A 22,595-nucleotide genomic window follows, 5' to 3' on the forward strand; every position below is an offset into this window, starting at 1 on the left:
GGGGTTGTTAACCATCGTCATATGGCAATATGCGCACTAACTGTTTAATGAGAAACTACTGGTTCTGCAAACCTTCATCTAAGATACAAAAAAAAAAAAAGAATTATCTATGTGAGATCAAACTGACAACAGCAACTCAAAAGGTTTGATGGGAAGCCTAGGGGGCAGTGAGTTGAAGATAATGATGGTGGAATAATTTGGAAAAGGATAGTGAGAATATCAGCACAACTGGAAGAATGTAATCAATGTCACTGAATTGTACATGTATAAACTTTTGAAATGGTGTAACTTTGTCTATGTATATTTTCACCAAAAAAAGGGTCCTCCAAGGTCGAGAAGCAAGAGTGTTGACATGTCATGTAGTTGTTAACCAATGTCATAAAACAATGTGTGTTCTGACTGTTTAACGAGAAACTATCTGTTCTGTAAACCTTCATCTAAAGTACAATAAAAAAAAAACCTTAAAGAAAGAAAAACAGCTTCTCTTGAGAGTAAAAGCCACCTGGTTTCACTAAAAATTATTTGAATATCTCCTGAAGAGTCAGAAAATAAATAAAACTTTTTCTGAACAAACACATCAATATGGATTCAAATGCATAACTATGTTCTTTGAAAAGTATGAAATATACATGGACCCTGTTACTTCACAGATATTTGCAACCTAAAATGGGTTTGTTCTTTTTAAGAGACAAGAAACAAAATGAATACAGACCTCAGCAGGAGGCACGTCCCGTTTCTCAGGACATATGTCTTCTTTAGATGCTTTGTGACTCTTCTTCTCAGAGGAAGACTTTGTGTCACCCTGCTTTTTCAAAGTTTCACAATTGTCTGCTTCACTCTTGACAGGCACTTGTTGGTTACTCCCTTGAATAAATAAAAACGATTTAATTTCTAGCTAATTATTTCCATTTGTGTTCTCCATAGTTAAATCTCCTGCCTACATCTAACAAGTAATACTTTCCTTTAATGAGATTGAGACTTAAGGATTCTTTTTGACCTCTATGATGCCCTAAAAATTTGTTGTTTACAGGTAAAAACTACACTTAAGAGTTCTACAAACAATCTTTAAAAGAGGTCAAGAAAAAAAAGGGTAGGGTAAGGATTTGGCTTCCTGTGGTGACTCAGTCACTAATTAGTTTTATGATCAAAGTAAGTTCTTAAAGCTGCCCAAATCTCAGGTTCCCTTATATATAAAATGAAGACAGCACCACCCTCCCTGCCTACCCTACTAGACTATTATAAAGATGAAACCAGAACTGGTATAGATGTAAAAGTGTCACCACCAAAGGACACAGGAACCATTTTTCAGGGACAGCCTTTCTCTCAGCATAAGTACCCACTCTATCCCCAGTGAACAATGCCCACCTTCCGAAGAACCTGGTAGATGAATCGTTAGCAAAAGTGGATGCCTGGGCGGGGGGGGGGGGGAGGGGCCTCACCTGAAAACACGTTTTTTCCATTACCTTTAAAGTGATTTAATTCGTAAGTGTATTTCTTCTTCTGTCCCTTACCTCACAATAAAGTCAAATCAACTTCAAAGTAACTGGCCTCAGTGTTTTAATTTGAAACAGAAAGTATTTCAATACTTTCCTTTTTCGTCTTTAACCAAGACTCCCTGACAATACCTTTGAAATCTGAGAACGTTCAGATTACCACAGTGCAAGCATTTCAACAGCGAAGCAGGCTGCAGGCCTTGGTGGAATGAACGCCCCATCAGACACTGGTAGAACTAAACCCAAGACTCTGACACAGCCCTGCTATGGGATTTGGGGAAGGCAAGTCTCTCACTCAAGAATGAAAGGAACAATAAAGTCCCCTCTGATTTTAAATTCTGAAGCTACAAATTAAACTCAAAGCAAGATACATAATTTCTTACAATAACACTTGTTAACAGAAAATTGTAATATTATGAAACTACAAAAATACTGGGCAAGCAAATGGTACACACCTTTTAAATTTTTTACAGGTTTTTGGGGTTTAACCACAATCATGCCATATTAGGTCTTATACTTTCAGAAAAAGAGGCCCTGTCTCAAAATTAATTTAACGTTCCAAAACCAAACCAAACCCGCTGCCGTCAAGTAGATTCTGACTCATAGTGATCCAGTAGGACAGAGCAGAACTGCCCCATAGGGTTTCCAAGGAGCACCTGGTGGATTCAAACTGCTGACCTTTTGGTTAGCAGCCGCACCTCTTAACCAATGTGCCACCAGGGCTCCAATTTAAGATCATGTTCTCCAAATATCACAACAAGATGAAATTAGAAAGCTAGGCTTTTGGCTAAAGTCACTTACGTAAAATAAACAGCTTGGGATGTTTTAATGAAAGGAATGGCCGAAGTCTTATCCAGAGGCGAATCCCATCACTTCCTTTAACAACTGGAAATAACTTTAAAAGTCGAGTTTGTAAAGAATCTGAATCAAAGGCAATTAAGGAAGCTCTCAGGAATTTCTGTCCTCATAGTACAGTCAACCACCTGCCTAGATGGTTTAGATGTAGCTAGTTACAGGATAGAGAGTCCCTGGATGGTACAAACGATTAAAGCACTCAGCTGCTAACAAAAAAGGGAGGTTCAAGTCCACCCAGAGGTGCTTTGGAAGTAAGGCCTGGTGATCTACTTCCGAAATATCTGCCACTGAAAACCCTATGGGGCACAGTTCTACTCCAACACACGTGAGGTCGCCAGGAGTCAGAATCTAATTGATGGCAACTGGTTTACTGGTATTAAAAGGAGCCCTGGTGGTGCAGTGGTTAAAGTGCTTGACTGCTAACTGAAATGGTGGTTCAAAACCACCAGCAGCTCCATGGGAGAAAGATGTGGTAGTCTGCTTTCGTAGAGCTTTACAGCCTTGGAAACCCTACAGGGTTACTATGAGTCGGAATCCACTTGATGGCAGTGGGGTTTTTTTTGGTAGAGGGCAGCTGGGATACAGCTTTCAGATCCTCTTCAAACGTACACTTCTGAACTATACGCACCAAACAGCAGCCCTACAGAATTATCATTACTCCCCGTTTCACACGTCAAAATTAAAAACCATCCTTTTGCAGAGATCACTTTTGAAATTTAATTCCTTCTACAACACAAATTGGCTATCAGACATTCATAAAAAAAAATCCAATACTATGAACAAGTAAGGGAAATAGCCAAGAGACATGATACATAACATAAAAAGAAATCATAAATAAAAATATCTTTTTGGATTCTGGAAGCCATAAGTATGAAACAAAATACAGATATCCCCCATGCCAGTACTTTCCTAGAGTCCTCATTCACGAGAAAATGATTTCCTTAAGGTTTCTTCATGCCAAGAATGAGCACTATAAGTATTAGTCATATACATAAATGAATGTTTTTTAAGAAGGATCCAAACTTAATATCCAATACTAAATCATCCAAAAAAAAGTACTGAAGCACAGACAGACTCTTAGAAAATTAGTAACGTCCTTTTTCTGGGTCCAAAGAATCAGGACAAACAATAAAATGAATGTTAATAACAAGTTTTTCATTGATTCTTTGAGAAATTCTAACAAAAAAATTTAAGAATTGGGGAATACTGTATTTACTTCATTTTAAAATGGTCCCAATCCGTGTCATCCTGTAAGCCTACTTAGTGTTATGTAATGTTCTCACCTTTACCTCACAGTAAGAGTATTTATGCCATAAAGATAAAAAAAAAGTGCAAAAACAGGAAGCAAGTGAACGCCATCAGAATTATGTTAAAGCTTTATCAAGCCTAATCAAATGGTATTAATTTCAGTAAACAGCTATCTGAATCCATAAGTAAATGAAAATATTTTTTTAATTTCTGCAAACACTAGTATCTCAGAAACGTCAAAGGTATCTAATTCAGTGAACACATTCACGCACTATTAATTGTAAGGCTTAGAGTATTATTAAATTATAAATACAATTATCTTTCACATTATTATAAACAGAAAGCAATGAAATACTCTGCTAACTATTCCTCTTGGGCAGTGCTGAGTTCAGCAGTCCACCTTTCACCATAATCCTAAATCTATGTTGTTTTGATCGTGCAATCAAAAATAATAATAATAAACATTTTAAAAGAGACATAACATATGCCAAAGATCATTTACATTACCCATAAAGCCCCACTCTTGTCAGATGATCAAGACTCTGAAACATGTACTGAATATTTGAGAAATCGAGCTGTTTCACAGTTGTTTGGCAGGCTGATGCCAAAACACAAGTGCGGGAAAACAGAGCACTGAAGAATCTGTCAACAGATTTCATTTCTATCAGAAATTTTAATTGATGATTTACCACAGGCCTCTCAGGAGGAGGCAGGGGGAAAAGGCGGCAAAGGGATGGGACACATTTTTGTTATTCAGAAAATACTACATTTCTTGACAACACTAGCAGTGAGCACTAGTCAGGGGCATTACTATACACACTGGAACATCTTCTTCTCACACAACAATAAAGTTACACCCAGAAAAAAATGCCTCAGAATAGAAGCACAGCAATTCAGGTGCCTCACAAGTTCTGATAGGTTAGGAAACTCACGTAAGTCACTTTTAGGAGGCAGAGCTCCTCTCCCTTCCCAAAGGCAATCTTATTACTGGACTTGTTCCAAAGAACATTTGTATGCTTGGGGAGAAACTGCAAAACGTGGCAAACATACTAACTGGAAGCTTCCGACACTCTGCTGGGCTACACAGGAAATAATGTGACCAACTTTCAGGTGGGCTAAGTTCAGCTCACAAGGCTGAAGCTGTTTTTCTTCAGATTCTAGAAAGGATCTTAAAATGGAAATGACAAGCTTTTCACAAATAAAATGTTTTTAAAATAATAAACGACTAATGTTCAAAATCGGAAGTGAAAACTTAGAATGTCCTTGTATACAGTTTTCTTACTCTTAAGCATTTTTACACATTACGGTTCCCTGCCAATAATGCCTGTCTACCATTTGCCAATTTGTTGCTGTGATTTCCTTTAAAATTTGACAAAAGAACACCAAACTCTTAATATTACTAAAAAAACCCAAATCCTACCTTCAAACTACAATTATCTTCTCCTAGATTTCTCAGTCCTTATATTTATTCCTACCACATTTATTTAAAAAAATCTTTAATTATATAAAAATTTTAAATTATAAATTGATGGCAGGCACTTAAAAAAAAATTAACATCTTCAACAATCCCCTAGAATAATGCTGTGAACATAAAACAGTCAGAAGAAAATACACCCAGTCCTCACTTAACGACATGGTTAGGTTCCAAAGACCAGGCTGTTATGCAAAAATCTGCCTTATGAGAGAGTCCCCCCCCGCCACTGGGCACCCTCAGCGTGTCTCTGGATGCATGTGATGCAGTGGGCCCCCTTTCCCTCCCACACCTTCCCCCCAACAAGGAGGCTGAGGGGGCTGGGGGTGGTGGTTGAGGGTTGCCCACCGCTTCCGGAGCAGCAGGGGCCCACCATCACCTGGCTGGGCTCCAGGCCTCTTTGCAGACCCCCAAGTCAAGCCTCTCCACCTTCCAGCTCTGCTGGCCCTAGAGACGGGCCTCAGCAGTGGGTAGCTCCTGGGCCTGCACGCAGGTGAGGCCCGGCCGCTTGGGCCCAGTGGAGGCTTCAGAGGTGGCAAAGATACCTCTTTGAAGAAGAGCCTTCTAAGCCCCTGCCCGACTCCTGCAGCCCAGCTCCCGCCACCACCGCGCGCAACCTGCTCCAAGCAATATGAACCACCTGCGGCCAATGTGGCCTCACTTCCTCACAAACCTCACTCTCCTCCTCCTCCTCCTCTCACCTGGGCTCCCTGTTAATGTGCAGAATAGTCGATGGTAGATTTACTATTGTTGTAAATGCAAAATATTGGGTAACGAGATAGTCGATAAGTGAGGAGTAAGTGTATAGTTCAATGAACAGAGTGCCCTGCTGACACACCAATTCTGTAGATAAATACAGGACTGTGAATGTGTTGGTCTGAATATGGTGGGAAGCCAAAGTTCTTCATCAACACCTTATTTGACATCTGGTCAACATCACCCTGGTACCACTTAACACACTGCTGACCCAGTCAAAAGTTAAAAAAAAAACACAAAAAACAAACCCTCCACAATGGAACATTCTTATAGCGAACATTTGTTTCTATTTAAATCATTATACGCATGTTAGGAATCTGCACAGAAAGGAAAGATTCTGGGCAGTTTTACCATCTACAATAGTAAATGCAAAAAAAATAACTGGGCTCTCTTATTAATCACACTGGCTGAAGTGTTATTATGTGGTAATCTTGACTCAACTATTGGCATTAAACATCAAGTACTGGACAAGACCAAGCAGCCAGTGTTTTGTTCTGTTGTGTGTGGGGTGACCGTGAGTTGGGCCAGCTCTACAGCAACAGTGGCCAGGAGTGGAGGCACAAATTCAGAGCCTCTGACCCACTCTGACACTACCTTTCTGATCCACATCACAACAGTTCAACCACTTCAAGGGCCCCACCCATCTACCCACAATGCCACAGCAGGTGCGTTTTGCAGGCACATTTATTCAGGCATCTGATGGACAGAATGGACTGCAGGAAAGGCAATTCTACAGGGATGGTACCCTCAAACAGCTACAATACTAAGTTTGTGTAAAGTCATCCTATCTCAAATACTATGCTCAGGACCAAGGACTCATGAATAAGGAAAAAGCCCAGGAGAACTTGCTCCGTATTTTCACAAGTTTTTTTTTTTTTTTTTTTAAGTATTTGGGTCATAGAGAACGGGAAGGAAACAGAAAAACAGGCACCCAACCACCCACCATAAAATACCTGCAGGCAAGGTACGCTGGGACTTTATGTGAAGATATGGTTCAATGGCACTATCCCAGAGGGCATACTCACATGCCAGGTGGAGAAGGCACAAGTGCACAATGGCAACATTGCAGACATGAGTCCACTGCTGCCAAGGGAAAGTGCAGACAGGTCGGGACAAGTTGCATCAGGAATGACGTGCAACTGCCCAAACCACGTTCCACTCAAAGGACTCAACTGCCTCTTAAATTGGAAGTGTCCTTTTATGGAACATTTAACGTTCAGTTTGGGTTTTTACTAAACGCATACCACCTCATTAGAACTAGCCAAGACTTCTGTACCCTCTCTACTATGCCAAGGTGTGAAAAATAGGAAGTTATTTATATTTACGTGTTTCAAATATGATCAATAGCGACTAATTTTTCCAGATCAAAAAGTATCAAAAATCTGGCTTTAACAGGTACAGAAATGAAGATATTAAGAAGGTCAGGAGGGGCAGAAAAATAGGCACAGGTCCTTATGCCAAAGAGAAGCCAAAGAGATCAGTTTACGCTTAGACCATCTTCCTAGTCTAGTTTTGTCTATATTCTCATTATAAGAGAACACCTGTTTTCCTTTAACCAAGGGACAAAATTAGCAGACAAAGCAGGGCCAAGGAACACCAGGTGGTGGAATCTATCAAATAAAGCTGGTGAAGTTGTGTTCAGTCAGAGACATTTCATGGGCTGATTAACTTTGGCAAATAAGTCTGAAAAGCTAAAATAAAGAACAATGAGGGAGAAAATGTCCATCTTCTCCCAATAATAAAATACGATATTCACATTCTTTTAAACTTGTACTAAATTACAATCAAACGTCCTAGCCACGACATTCTAAGAACTTGGTCTCTTGCCTTAAACTTCATTTTACAAATCATATTTCAACATTTATACCTTTGCTGAAGCCTCTTGCGTGAACTAAAACATTCAGCATCCACAGCAAAAACTAAAAGCCACAGGCAAGAACAAATTCCATGAAAAAGAGGTTGGGGGAGAAACGGGAGAATGAAAAGATTACCATTATTTTTCCTGGAAATTTCTGGTAAGTCTGACTGGTACTGAGGTGAATTTCTTGGCAAATGATTTTCAGGTAGTTTCTTAGAGGCCTTCAGAGGATAGAGCTCACAGTCCTTGAGCTCAGCCATGGTTTCTGAAGTTTTAATGTCAGTTTCCTTAGGAAACATACATATCTGTATCTCCTCCTTCATATGACATTCTGAAGAAGTATTATTGACAACAAATGTGTTTTTCAGTGTGTTTTCTTCTTTATTCAGTAAGTTTTTGGGAAAGGTTAAACTCTTCTGAAGGTTGACATTTACGCCACTTGCATACTTGAGGTTTATCCAGTTCTCACCCATAACATCAGGGCAAAGGTCCTCTTTAAGCACAGAGAGGGAACTGCCCAGAGCCAAAGTCTGTTTTTCCTCGGTAGTAGTGCTGGCACTGCTGGCCAGAGATGTGCCGGCTTTGTGTTTGCTGTAATACACTGAGCACTTATGCTTCTTCTGAGAATGGCCGTAGGTTGCTGGGCTCCTCTTTGCGGCATTCTGGATCCTGCTCTGAGGGGCATTAACCGGAAGGCAGTTTCTTCCCCTGCCTTTATCAGAAGGGCCATAGGCATCAAGAAAGTTCTTGCAATTGCTTCTGAATTTAAGAAGAAAAACATTTAGTATAATGGCACACCAAATAAAATTCTACTTCTCCACTTCTAAACCAATGGGAAGAGGCAGTAATTGGTATCGTGTGTATTAAGAACTGCAAACTTTCCTTCTTTTCGTAAGTTTTCTGCCAGTGGGGACACCAATAACCTAAGTCCTTACATGCAAACTATCTTATAAGAAAAGAAAGGTTACAGCTGTTCACATAATAAACAGCTGGAAAGAAAATCTGCTGAAAACAAATAAGGAACCAAAATTTATATTACCTTAAAATAAAATCTTAAAACCAGAAATGAGTAACATCAAAAGTGAAAAACAAAAACAATAAAATCACACTACAGGAACCCTTACTTGTGAGAATGGGAGCCGATTACATCCACTGGACTGTTGTTTTGCTGTAAGGAAGAGCTAGAATTTTGCCTCTGTCTTGTTTTCATGAATTCCGTAAGAATGTACTGTGCTTGCTGGATGGCTATTAAAATCACACCCAACAGGGACAAACTGAGGAAGAAAGCAACAAGATTCATTACTGCACGGGTCTGACTGGCATTAAAAAGACTAATTTCATTACGTAAGAGTGGTAAATAATTGAGGAGAAGCATCTAAAGATACAGTATTAAAATTCCATACAATGTGACAGCATAATTTCCAACATTTCATGAAGATTTTTAAAAAGATACACATTTTTCTAAAAATGTATCATTTACAAGTTTGACATTCCAATCCAATTTTGAAAAATGTTTTCAGGATTAAATCATTTTTTAAGAGGCTCCTTTTAGTCTTCTAATCTCGAACTGCCATAGCACTGTGCTCACAGGAGAAACATCTTCCACCTGACTGCCAAGGAACGTTTACGGAGCACGGCTGTCTATCACACTTGCAGGTCATACGAGTCTCTTACAACTAGTTTGCTATTATTCGATAAGTTACTCCTCTGCATACACCACCAATGTCAGGGCTCTCAAAGCAGTATCAATCCCACTCAGCTCCTATGCTTTGGCTATGCCAGGCAATTTACATTTTTGTGCAACGTGCCCGATGACTTCTCTACTGAGAGGATGGTGGAGGAGGTGGTGGGTTACCTGACAAAGAACACCGTGAGCCACCAAAATGACTCCTCCCAGCTGGGCCCTGGAACCACATCTGCACACAAGGGCAGCAGGTGGTGAGGGAGGGTCACGTTGAGAGTGAAGTGAAATTCCAGGTCTGCAGCAGTTACAAGAGTCAGCTCACGAATGACCCAGGAGGAGGTGAAGTCTGGAGTAAACCTAGCAACAAAGGATTCCCTTTGTTATCATTTTAGGCACGGAAAAAAATAATCATCATGACAGCAAATTCTGTTACTTCTACTAAATGAGCATTTATATATAAAGAACTTAAAAATATCTTATCAAAGGAAAAAGGGGTTTTTCTCCCCTCTATCGCTGTTAAATGCATCACAAAATGGAAACTCAACACTTACACGATGCTTATGTCCCGGGATGTGTTTGGATCCAGGGAAAACTGATGACAATCCAGCACTTCAAATCCATAACCTTGGCAGTTATACCCACTGATTTTCAGAGAGGACACAGTTACAGGAAGAGGTCCTATGTTCTCAACTTTAAAGTTCTTTGTAATAGATAAAATTTGCTTGCTGTCTTTCAGCTCTAGTGGGGACAGAAAGTTGTATTTAGCATGTAAAAACCAAAAGCCAAACCTGTTGCTGTCAAGTCAATTCCAACTCATAGGAACTGCAAATTTTATTTAAAAATCTCCATTTATTAAATCAACAAACCATGATCCATATTACTAAAATGTGAGAAAAAAAAAAAAATCAAGCTCAAAGTATAAAGTATGACTGATTTCTAATTTCCTGTAGATTCTGTTACACAACCAGAATACAATAAAAATACTTAAGTGGTCAAGTTAAATGCTCCACCTTAGTACCAAAAGTAATCAAAGTCTCCTCTTTGCCCCTTTACTTATTAAAAGGCCAAAGTTTATCCTTCTCAAAAGCCAAATAGTTTGGATTTACGAATAGCCAGCTTGCTTACAAACATGGTCTTCACTCACGTTGAGCCAGGGACTAGTTAACAGTTTCTGTGTAAATTCATCTCAGCTACTAGAAACACAAAGGAGCCCTGGTGGCGCAAACGGTTACCGTACTTTTAAGCAAATAAAGCACGCGTTATACTTTCTTTACCAATCACACAACCCCCTCGCGTGTTATTTTCCTGAGTGTACTGTGCATGTTTTATATGTGTGTGCATTATTTACATGGGCACATTATTTGTGGGAAAATACAGTAAGTGCTTGGCTGCTAACCAAAGGGTTGGTGGCTAGAACTTACCCAGTAACTCCATGGGACAAAGACCTGGCAATCTGCTTCCATAAAGATCACAGCCAAAAAAACCCTATGGGGCAGTTCTACTCTGTGACATGGGGTCACCCAACAACAAATGAGTTGAAAACAACTCAACAGCACCCAACACCAGCTAGAAACACAGTTCAAATATCCATTATATTAAGAGGAAGTAAGTAGCTAAATCACTGCAAATAAATCAGAGCACATGTTATGTTGGGCATTAAAAAAAAAGACTTACAAAAATTTAGAAATATTTCTATGAATTTCATAACCCATAATCTACTCTATATAAAGACTAATATTTTATCTTGTTCTATAGTTTTTGTTATTTCTTAATGATATCTTTCAAGGTCAACTCTATATTACGTGATGAATACCCTGATGAAGAATTTTAAACGCAAAATGGCTAATATCTTTTCAAAATCAGTGCTCATTTACTTATTTACCATAGTTTTCTAAAAAACTTTTAAAAAAATCATTTTTCTAAGAAAATCATTCCAGTCAGACATTAAAATAGTGCTACAAACGATCCAATAGTTTCGCCAACCAACTTTCTTTGTAGAAAACATACTGTTACACAAAAATACTTTGTGTTTTCATGAAATTAAAAATAGTAGAGGAAAACAAAACAGAATTTACCAAAAACAATTTCCATCTATTGTTCAATTTCTTAGTTCCTGAGAAAGTTCTGGAAACTAATTTCAATAATGTAAAGGCATTAATTTAAATGCATGAACAATTCAGAGATTTCTAGTGGGACAGTTATATAAATTTCTAAGTCTCCAGTGTTTGATACAGTAGCCACTAGATATATGTGGCTATTTAAATTAAAATGAAATAAATTTAGAAATTCACTTCCTCAGTCACACTAGCTATATTTCAAATGCTCCGTAATCACATGTGGCTAGAGTACTGGACTGTACAGGTATGGAATGTGTCCATCACTGCAAAAAATCCTATCCGTCGGCATGTTTAGTCTTCCTTCCATCATTTTGGTGTGATTTTCTATGATTAGGTAACTGATACCAAATTAATTGCTTCATACTATTTATCTTAAATATTTAACACTATACTGGCAATTTAGCAATTGTACTTTTCTCCCCCTCTCTATAATCTATTATTTAAATTGGGCTAAACACCTAAGGTTACTGTTCTAATCTAAGGAGCATCAGACTAAATATGTGCAAACGTTTGCCTGGTTTTATTATTTGCACCAACACTACAGATCTTTCCGCCCTTGGCTTTAGCGCCAAGCCTTCCCCGTGAATGGACTCACGTCGACGGCAGTCCATCAGTGTGGACTCTGGCACCTTAAACCGGAGTGAACCTCCCATGCCGGGAAGTCTTCCACCCACTTTCAGTAACTCTCTCGCTCCAAACCCTTCCACGCCAATCATGTCAATAACAGTCAAGTTATTCCTATAGTGAAAGGAGATACAATAGAAAGGCATTACAGTGAGTCACAAGATACAACCAATGTTCTTGAATTTAAACATTTATAGTTAGCAAAGACATTTTCAAAATTTTAAAAAGGAAAATCATTTTAAATAGTGTGGCATCCCCTGCCATGTCATGGAATAAGGGCCTGTCCACAAGCAACAGAAGCTGCCCAGCCCAGAGGATCCGAGAAGCTGCCTACAGCCAGGTGCGTGAGTAGTCGTGATCACTCTACCACCACGGACAAAGAACGGAGACCCATTTTCTGCTGTTTTCATTGTAAAAAAATATACAGTAATTCCCAATTCAACGTTTTTTAGGTGTACAATTTAGTGGTATCCGTTACATTAATCACGTTGTATAACCATCACCATAAACAAACACTCCCTGCTTCCTAAATAAACTCTTTTTTTTGGACAACTAGGCAAGAGAGTGGTGATCAGACATCCGAGGGGAAAAAACTGAAGAAATGAATTGGGAGCCACAGAGGAACATGAACAAATTTAGGCAAACTAGTAAAAACTAGTAAAAATTCTATACAGAGCAAATCAAGGAGTTTCACAGTCATTATGGCCATAAAGAATTCTGTCTTAGGGACGGTTCTAGAAACCAAAATTCTGTTTCTTTTGAACCAAAAAAATTTAAAATACCAGCACACAAGTCACATATATCTAGTCAAGTTCTTATTAACATGGAAAAAGAAGGAGTTAAACAAAATCACTCAGAACAAAAACAGTAACTGAGACTAGTTTTTGCCTTTTCCTTAGAAGAACTCATAATTTCTAGGATTAAAAATTTAAGTGGAAATGGTGTTTAAATGATGTGAACTGGACTACAAGCCAGTCATCATTAACGTAAATACTACAAAAGAAAAAATACAACTCATTTAACTTTTCTATTTATGCAAAATACACTGAAATATTTTTATATCTTTATCTAAAGGATTAAAACCTTTATTTAATCATGAAAAGCCTTTAAGTAATGATTGATACTGTTTACAGAAAAATATTTCACGTCTATCGGTAAGGGAACTACCAAAAATGAATTAGCTACTATAAAAATTTCAGACTTAATTTTCATGTCCGGAATATCTTAACTTGAGAAGAGATTAAAGTTTATCTCTGAACTTCTTATGACCTTAAGTCCTTAAATGAAGAATGGGTTTAAAATGAAACATATTAACCAGTTGCCGTGGAGTGCACTCCACTGCCATGGCGACTCCATGTGTGGCAGAGTAGAACTGTACCCCACAGGGTTTTCAACGGCTGATCTTTTGGAAGTGGACCGTCAGGACTTTCTTCCGAGGCACCTCTGGGTGGACTTGAGCCTCCAGTCTTTTGGTTAGCAGCTGAGCATGATAACCTTTGCATCACACAGGATATTAAGCAGTCTCAGTTAAAATGCAAGGAGCCCCAGTGGTGCAACAGTTAAGCACTTGACCAACAAAAAGGTTGATGGTTCGAACCCACCCATCAACTCTGTAGGAGAAAGACCTGGTGATCTGCTTCGGTAAAGATTACAGCCAGAAAACCATATGGGGCATGCTGACACAAACTGAAGAATGTAGCCAATGTCACTGAACATTATGTGTAGAGACTGTTGAATGGGAACTTGTTTTGCTGTGCATACTTTCACCAAAAATACGATAAAATATTAAAAAAGAAAACCTTACAGGGTAGTTCTACTCTCTCACATGGGGTAGCTATGAGTCAGAATCAACTCAATGGCACTCAACAACAGCAAAAGTTAAAATGCTTAAGAAAACTGTTTAAAGAACTTTAGCACATTTTCTTTTTAGTAGCATTCACTTGCTGAAGGATAAACTCTTCCATATTAATGGAAGACCAGAATAAAAAATCTTTTCTATTTGGCCTAATACTAGAAAGGCTTTTTAAAAAATACTAGAATGTCATTTAGTAAAAATTAAATTTGTGTTAGACTTGTCACCAATGGAGATAGCTTCAACAGAGATCTGGGTTTATAAAGACTACCTAAAGATGAAAAAAGCATAGGAAAAACATTTAGCTGCTTAAATCAGTTAGCAATAACAATCACTGAAAAGGCAGGAAAACAAGTAAAAAGGGTCAGTGGGTTCAAAGAGGCACTTTTCCATTGCCCTTTAGGGCTACTGCGAATTCCAGGAGCAAGACTGAGAGTATGAGAGTGGTGTAAATTCAAACCAAAGCAGACTGAAAATATGTACATAATAATTCAATTATTCTAAACTAAGGGCAGAGTAGTAGACAAGTGTGTGTGTGTGCATCTGCCTTCCTTTGGTGACAACAGCAGAAGAGATGCAGAGTGAAATACACTGCCCCTCTGAGAAATGCACATATATGTCCTATTGTACATGGAGAAGCCTGAGGCACAGGGCAGTAAATGAGGGGCTCCAGGTGGCCTCTCTGCTCAGCCACTGTCTCTTCCTACCATGCAACCAGCCTCACCAGTAAAGGCCTGACTGAAACATAAACACCAACTAGGAGGCAAAACGGTTAAGTGCTCAGCTACTAACTGAATCACTGGCAGTTCAAAGCCACCCAGTGGTGCCAGGGAAGAAAGGCCTGGCAATCTGCTTCCATGAAGATTACAGCCAAGAAAACCCTATGGAGCAGTTCTACTCTGTAACACATGGGGTCGTCATGAATTGGAATCGACTGGACAGCAAATGGTTTAGTTTTTCATTTTATTAGCTACAGATTATGTATTCTTGAGAGAAAGAGAATTAGACAAGTCAGCGAGAAAGAAACAATCTGCAACAAAGACACACCTACCTGATTAGTATGAGTGAGGTGACTTTTCCATAGTCAGCTGGTGTGAAAACTACACCAACCCTTCTCATCTCTAAAGGCTGCAAATGTAAGTGAAGGATGCCAAACCTGGATTCCTCGGAATTCACACCCTGCAAATTATTAATAAATACAATTAAACAAATCCTATAAAGCAAGCTTCCAACTTCATTAAGTAAATCTTAGAGTACAAACACAATTACTTTCGTTTTAATGTCAAGATTTGATCCTAATCATCCCGTTGAACTTGCTTATCCTGAAAATTCACATGTATCTTTTATTCTCTCCAAGATTTCTAACTTCCTATAGACCAATATCTCTCATGAATACAGACGCAAAAATTCTCAACAAAATTCCAGCCAAAAGAATTCAGCATCATATCGAAAAAATAATACACCACAACCAAGTAGGATTCATACCAGGTATGCAAGGATGGTTCAACATTAGAAAATCAATCAACGTAATCCACCACATAAATAAAAGGCAAGAATCACGTGATCATCTCAATTGATGCAGAAAAGGCATTTGACAAAGTCCAACACCCATTCCTGATAAAAACTCTCAATCAAATAGGTATAGAAGAGAAATTTCTCAACATAATAAAGGTAAGGGAATCTATGCAAAACCAACGGCCAGCATCATTTTTAATGGAAACTGAAAACATTTCCCTTGAGAACAGGAACAAGACAAAGATGTCCTTTATCACCACTCCTAGTTAACATTGTGCTGGAAGTTCTAGCTAGAGCAATAAGGCAAGAAAAAGAAATAAAGGGCATCCACATTGGTAATGAAGAAGTTAAACTGTCCCTGTTTGCAGATGATATGATACTATACATAGAAAACCCTAAAGACTCCACAAGAAGTCTACTGGAACTAATAGAAAGATTCAGCAGAGTAGCAGAATACAAGTTAAACACAAAAATCAGTTGGATTCCTATACACCAATAAAGAGAACGATCAAAAGGAAATAAAAAAAAAACAATATCATTTATAATAGCCCCTAAAAAAATAAAATATTTAGGAACAAATTTAACCAGGGATGTAAAAGACCTATACAAAGAAAACTACAGAACACTACTGCAAGAAACCCAAAGGGATCTACATAAATGGAAAAACATACCATGTTCATGGATAGGTAGACTCAACATTGTGAAAATGACAATTCTACCCAAAGCAATTTACGAATACAATCCAATCCCAATCCAAATACCAACAACATTCTTCAAAGAGATGGAAAAACTAATCATTAACTTTATATGGAAAGGGAAGAGGCCCTAGATAAGTAAAGCACTACTGAAGAAGAAAAATAAAGTAGGAGGACTCGCACTACCTGACCTCAGAACTTACTATACAGCTACCGTAGTCAAAACAGCCTGGTACTGGTACAACAACAGAAACACTGACCAGTGGAACAGAATTGAGAACCCAGATATAAATCCATCCACCTACAGTCACCTGATCTTTAACAAGGGCCCAAAGTCCATCAGATAGGGAACAGACAGTCTTTTTAACAAATGGTGCTGGCAAAACTGGATGCCCATCTGCAAAAAAAACGAAACAGGACCCATACCTCACATCATATACAAAAACTAATTCAAAATGGATCAAAGACCTAAATAGAAAGCCAAAAACTATAAAGTTTATAGAAGAAAAAATTGGATCAATGCTAGAGGCCCTAATACACGGCATTAACAGGATAAAAACCATAACCAACAACACACAAACTCCAGAAGATAAGCTAGATAATTGGGATCTTATAAAAATTGAACACTTATGCTCATCAAAAGACTTCAGCAAAAGAGTAAAAAGAAAACCTACAGACTGGGAAAAACATTCTGGACATTACAAGTCAGACAAAGATCTAATCTCTAAAATCTACAAGAAAATAGAACACCTCTACAATAAAAAGACAAATACTCCAATTAAAAAATGGGCAAAGGAAATGAACAGACACTTCACCAAAGAAGATATTCAAGTGGCCAACAGATACATGAGGAAATGCTCGTGATCACTAGCCATTAGAGAAATGCAAATTAAAACCACAATGAGATACCATCTCACCCAGGCATTACTGGCACGAATCCAAAACACTGGAAATAACAAATGTTGGAGAGGCTGTGGGGAGATTGGAACTCTTATGCACTCCTGGTGGGAATGTATAATGATACAACCATTTTGGAAAATGATATGGCGCTTCCTTAGAAAGCTAGAAACAGAAATACCATACAATCCAGCCATCCCACTCCTGGGAATACATCCTAGAGAAATAAGAGCCATCACACGCATAGACGTATGCACACCCATGTTCATTGCAGCATTGTTCACAATAGCAAAACAATGGAAACAACCTAGATGTCCATCAATAGATGAATGGATAAACTATGGTACATACACACAATGGAGTATTATGCAACAATAAAGAACAATGATGAATCTGTGAAGCATCTCATAACATGGATCAACTAGAGGACGTTATGGTGAGTGAAATAAGTCAATCTCAGAAAGATAAATATTGTATGAGACTCTACTGTAAAAACTCATGAAAAGTTTACACATAAAAAGAAACAATCTTTGTTGGTTACGAGGGATGGGGGGGAACTAAACAGACAACAGATAAGTGGTAACTCTGGTGAAAGTTAAGACAGTACACACTACTGGGGAAGCCAGCACAACTTGTACAAGGAAAGGTCGGAAGTGCCACAGACACATCCAAACTCCCTGAGGGACTGAATTGCTGGGCAGAGGGCTGTGGGGACCATGGTCTCTGGGAACATCTAGCTCAATTGACATAACACAGTTTATAAAGAAAATGTTCTACATTCTACCTTGTTGAGTATCGTCTGGGGTCTTAAAGGCCTGTGAGCAGCCATCTAAGATACTCCACTGGTTTCACCCCTTCGGGAAGCAAGGGAGAATGAAGAGAATAGGATACAAGGAAAAGATTAATCCAAAGGACTAACGGACCACAGCTCCACCAAACGGAGTCCAGTACAGCTAGATGGTGCCCAGCTACCACCACTGACTGCTCTGACCGGGACCACAACAGAGGGTCCTGGACAGAACTGGAGAAGGATGTAGAATAAAATTCTAACATACACAAAAAAAGACCAGATTTACTGGCCTGAAAGAGACTGGAGAAACCCTGAAGAGTATGGCCCCGGACACCCTTTGAGCTCAGTGGTGAAGTCACTCCCGAGGTTCACCATTCAGCCAAAGATTAGACAGCCCCATAAAACAAAATAGGACTAATGAGGCACAGCAGTCCAGGGACAAGGACTAGAAGGCAGGAGGGGACAGGAAAGCTGGTGACAGGGAACCCAAGGTTGAGAAGTGACAGTGTTGGCATGTCGTGGAGTTGTTAACCATTGTCATAGGGCAATGTGTACTAACTGTTTAGTGAGAAACTATTTGTTCTGTAAACCTTCATCTGAAGTACAGGGAAAAAAAAAAGATTTCTAACTTCCTCTGAATAAATCTTGTTTGAAGATTAAATAAGGTATTTTCTAGCTCCCTGTCACTATAAACAATTCGTTGATTCTTTAGAGCTACAAAGTTATAATCATATAATCTTTCCTATATTTTTGATTTTTGAATGTGTTTTCTTGGTCAGCATTTCCCATGCTAGATCAAAGAAGAAATCGTGATGATATTTGATTCCTTCTCATTAGAATTACAAACTTCTTGAGGGGAGAAACTGCTTTCTACATATAATATGCATATTGAAAAAAAAAGCTGCTGGCTTTTGATATTAAAAGGGTAACAACAGCACCATTTATTAAGAGGTTCTTACATGCCACGCACTAGCATAAAATACGGCATGTAAAATGCTGAGTATTTTCAAAATCTTATTTAATCTTCAAATATGAAAAGTGAGAAACATGGGGCTCAGAAAGGTTCTATAATCTGCCCCCGGTCACAGAGCTAGACCACAGAAGAGCCTGAATTCAAATATCCAACTCCACATGCTCTTCACCAGAGTAACTGCACTTTAAAAAGCAAACCAACAAAATAAAAATGTAGGCAGCCTTTCTTTACACGACAAAGAGTTCTAATAATAATTTTGAGTAAAATTTTTAAGTGTCTTCAAGGCACTGATACTATTCTTTTTGTCTATGTAATAAAGTAACATGGCAATAATTTCCCTTATCATAAATAGGTGTATTATTGTGTAAAGTCTTTGGTCATAAATGCAATCATTTTTTCAGATGAGCTTCATTGTTCAAATCTGAATAGAAGATTTACATGTAAAAGAAACTGACATTATTTTTTTAATTTCAAACTATATATGCTTCAATACCAGAGGGACAAAATAGCTTTTAGTATTTTGGACTAATTTATCTCAAACAGCAGTGGAGACTGCATGGTGGAGGCAGGACTGAGAGGAATGGTGAGAGGGGTAAGCTCAAGACCACACCTTGCTGTGGTGCTTCATCACCTCCTCTGCGCCTAGGCCACATAACAAAGGAAAGGAAACTTTGCTGGCTGTGTGTTTATCATCATAAATAAGTCTGTGTCAAAATCTACTTAAAAACTTGCTATGGCTGAAGCCACTCCCAAAGTTCACCTTTCAGCCAAAGATTAGACAAGCCTATAAAACAAACAATCACACCTGTGAGGAACATGCTTCTTAGTTCAATCAAGTATATGAGACCAAATGGACAACACCTGGCCAAAAGCAAAGACAAGAGGGCAGGAAGGAATAGAAAAACTGGATGAATGGACACAGGGAACCCAGGGTGGAAAAGGAGAGGGGGAGAGTGCTGACACACTGTGGGGATTGCAACCTACGTCACAAAACTATTTAAAACGAAAAAGAAAAAACCCTTTATTAGTTTGTAACTCTAAGTTGGGAGTTATCTGTGATCTCCCCCCCCACAAAAAAAAAACCTTGGTTAGTTTGTAACTCTAAGTCGGGAGTTATCTGTGATCTCCCTCCTGTTATTCAAGCTGATCAAGAGGCAACAGTGTATTTTTTGGAGTGAAAAAGGTAGAGGAGTCCCTGGTTGGTGCAAACAATTAATGTGCTCAGCTGCTAACCGAAAAGTTGAGAGGTTTCAGTCTACCCAGAAGCACCTCAGAAAAAGACCCAGTGATCTACTTCTGAAAAATCAGCCACTGAAAACTCTGTGGAGTGCAGCTCTGCTCAGAAACACATGGGGTCGCCGTGAGTCCTGATGGCAACTGGTAAGGATGGAGGAAGAAGAAAATACACAAGGCATTTAGTGTGTGTACGCGTGCGTGTATTAAACACATACCTGGAAAAAAAAAACCAAAAACCTTTGCCCTCAAGTCGATTCCAACTCATAGCAACTCTACAGGACAGAGTAGAACTGCCCCATAGGGTTTCTAAGCAGCGGCTGGTGGATTCGAACTGCCGACCTTTTGGTTAGCAGCTTAGCTCTTGACCACTGCATCACCAGGCAGCATCTCTTATAAAAAATATACACAAACAGACACATATGCACACATATACCTATTTAAACACAGTTATAGGTACATGTGTGCATATATGTCCACTTGTGTGTATTTTTTATAACAGATGCTCCACTTTTGACTTGATCTCAGACATCTGTAAGGCAAACACTGAGCCATATACAAAGAGCCACAGAACCGAGTGAACACCAAGACACAAGGCTGCCAAGCTGCCAACAAACAACGTCCACCCCACATGACATGTTTACACCTAATCCCAAGTATTATGCAAAATCTCATGATCGCCCAGAGGCTTCACAATTTTAGAAAAAGCTTCTGTTTATAGATGAGGTGAATATCACAGAAACTAAGTGACTTGCTAAAAATATGAAGCCAGTTTAACAAGAGAAGATCTTTTTAAAAAAAAAAAAAAAATTGTTTAACCCTGTTTGGTCCTAAAAAGAATGGGAAGGGCCAAGGAATCTTCAGAGAATTATAAATTCCAGGGTTTCGAGTTTTATGATTTTCTATGTAGCTCTCATTCAGCTGTGATTTCTTCATGCACATGAATTTAAATCTCCAAATTAATTTACAGGCTAAGGTGAACCATTGATTCCTGCTACATTAGTTAATTGGAAAAATCTGCTATGTATACTGAATACCTAGCAAATAAAAATGAGAGAGCCACACAAAGTATGCTCCATAACCTATGCAAAGGCACTGAAAACATAAATCGTGGAGGCCCATGTGCTGATGTGTCTCGTTTGTGGGCACTCTTTATTCTGTCTACAGACATCCTACCTGGTAAGGGCAAGCTTGGGTGAGCTGGAATTCACCAGTTGTGAAATTAATCATCTGCATATCAGTGCCAAACCTATTAAAAAAAAGTAAACGGTTAAAACTGCATTTAGATTTGCCAATAAAGAAATAATATACATGCACGTGTATCTGCACTTATATACACATGAGCACGTGTGTTCACATGCATACACACAATTTATCCCGCCCTGATGCTAAGGTCTCCTGCCCCCACACCATGCCTGGTGTATTACACATGCTCAACACTGTTGAATCAGTCACTCTTGTAGCACAGAATGGAAAAGAAACATATGGGGACAAAAGCTCTAACTAGGAAGCATCTTCCCCCAGAATGCTTCATAGACATTGAATCTGAAAGGCAGTGATTCCCAACTGAAGATAATTCTATCCCCCAGGGCATTTAGCATGTCTGGAAACATTTTTGTTGTCACAGCCTGGGGAGGTGCCTCTGGCACCTAGTGGATAGAGGCTAGGGATGCTGCTAAACACCCTTCAATGTACAGACAGCCCCTTTACCCCCAAACAATTATCTAGCCCCAAATGTCAATAGAGACAAAGCTGAGATAACCTGGGATAAGGGTATTTCTAACCCAAAAGGAAGACAGTTTAAGTAATACTGTAATTGTGTGAAAATAAATCAAGATACAGCACACATGAACTAATACTATTATCTCATTCAACTCTGTTGTTGTTCTAAGCTACCCTCAAGTTGACCCCTGACTCATGGTAAACCCATGTATTACAGAGTAGAACTACTCCACAGGGTTTTCTTGACTGTAATCTCTATGGAAGCAGCTTGCCAGGCCTTTCTTCCGCAGAGCTGCTGGGTGGGTTTGAACTGTCAACCTTTAGGTTAGCAGCTGATTGCAAACCACTTGTGCCACACTAAACTTATTTCTTGTTTTGCCCAGAGATCAACATGATTTAGATTCTAAATACTAGTATGGGTGAAAAATCACAATGCTAATGTTCCTGGATGGCATGAAAGGTTAAGAACCTGCCTACTAACCAAAAGGATGGTGGTTCAAGCCTACCCAGAGGCACCTCAGAAGAAAGGCCTGGAGACCTACTTCCAAAAAATTAGCCACGGAAAACCCTGCGGAGCGTGATTCTACTCTGAGACAGATGAGGTCGCCATCATTCAGAATCGACTAGATGCCAACTGGTTTTGTTTTTTAACCAAAGAAAAGAATATTCTGTTGGGACCTGGACCTGAAGCAGTACAACTGAAGATGCCACAGAACAAGCGGTGCCAGTAATTTCCATCAAATTAAACACATCACGGGGCCAGGTCCCAAGTCACATGGATTAATGGGTTAATAGTCTTGGTGTGTTTAACA

The 22,595-nt window shown here is 39.0% G+C and overlaps 1 protein-coding gene across 23 annotated transcripts in view; it reads right to left on the reverse strand.

The window, feature by feature from the left end:
- Positions 1 to 22,595, reverse strand: part of TMEM131L (transmembrane 131 like) — a 255,172-nt gene that overhangs the window by 59,925 nt on the left and 172,652 nt on the right. For 22 of the 23 annotated variants that reach the window (XM_023733510.1, XM_023733506.1, XM_023733504.1 and 19 more), the window contains 8 exons: positions 21,238 to 21,310; positions 15,010 to 15,137; positions 12,078 to 12,220; positions 9,917 to 10,103; positions 9,537 to 9,722; positions 8,806 to 8,955; positions 7,815 to 8,440; positions 713 to 864 (listed from right to left, as the gene is read on the reverse strand). In XM_023733510.1, the coding sequence (XP_023589278.1) occupies positions 713 to 864; positions 7,815 to 8,440; positions 8,806 to 8,955; positions 9,537 to 9,722; positions 9,917 to 10,103; positions 12,078 to 12,220; positions 15,010 to 15,137; positions 21,238 to 21,310 (1,645 nt within the window). The remainder of the gene's footprint in view (positions 1 to 712; positions 865 to 7,814; positions 8,441 to 8,805; positions 8,956 to 9,536; positions 9,723 to 9,916; positions 10,104 to 12,077; positions 12,221 to 15,009; positions 15,138 to 21,237; positions 21,311 to 22,595) is intronic. The other variant, XM_023733494.1, reaches the window with a different exon arrangement.

The sequence above is a fragment of the Trichechus manatus genome, unplaced genomic scaffold (genome assembly GCF_000243295.1).
Source record: "Trichechus manatus latirostris isolate Lorelei unplaced genomic scaffold, TriManLat1.0 scaffold00059, whole genome shotgun sequence".
In the NCBI taxonomy this organism is placed as follows: domain Eukaryota; kingdom Metazoa; phylum Chordata; class Mammalia; order Sirenia; family Trichechidae; genus Trichechus; species Trichechus manatus.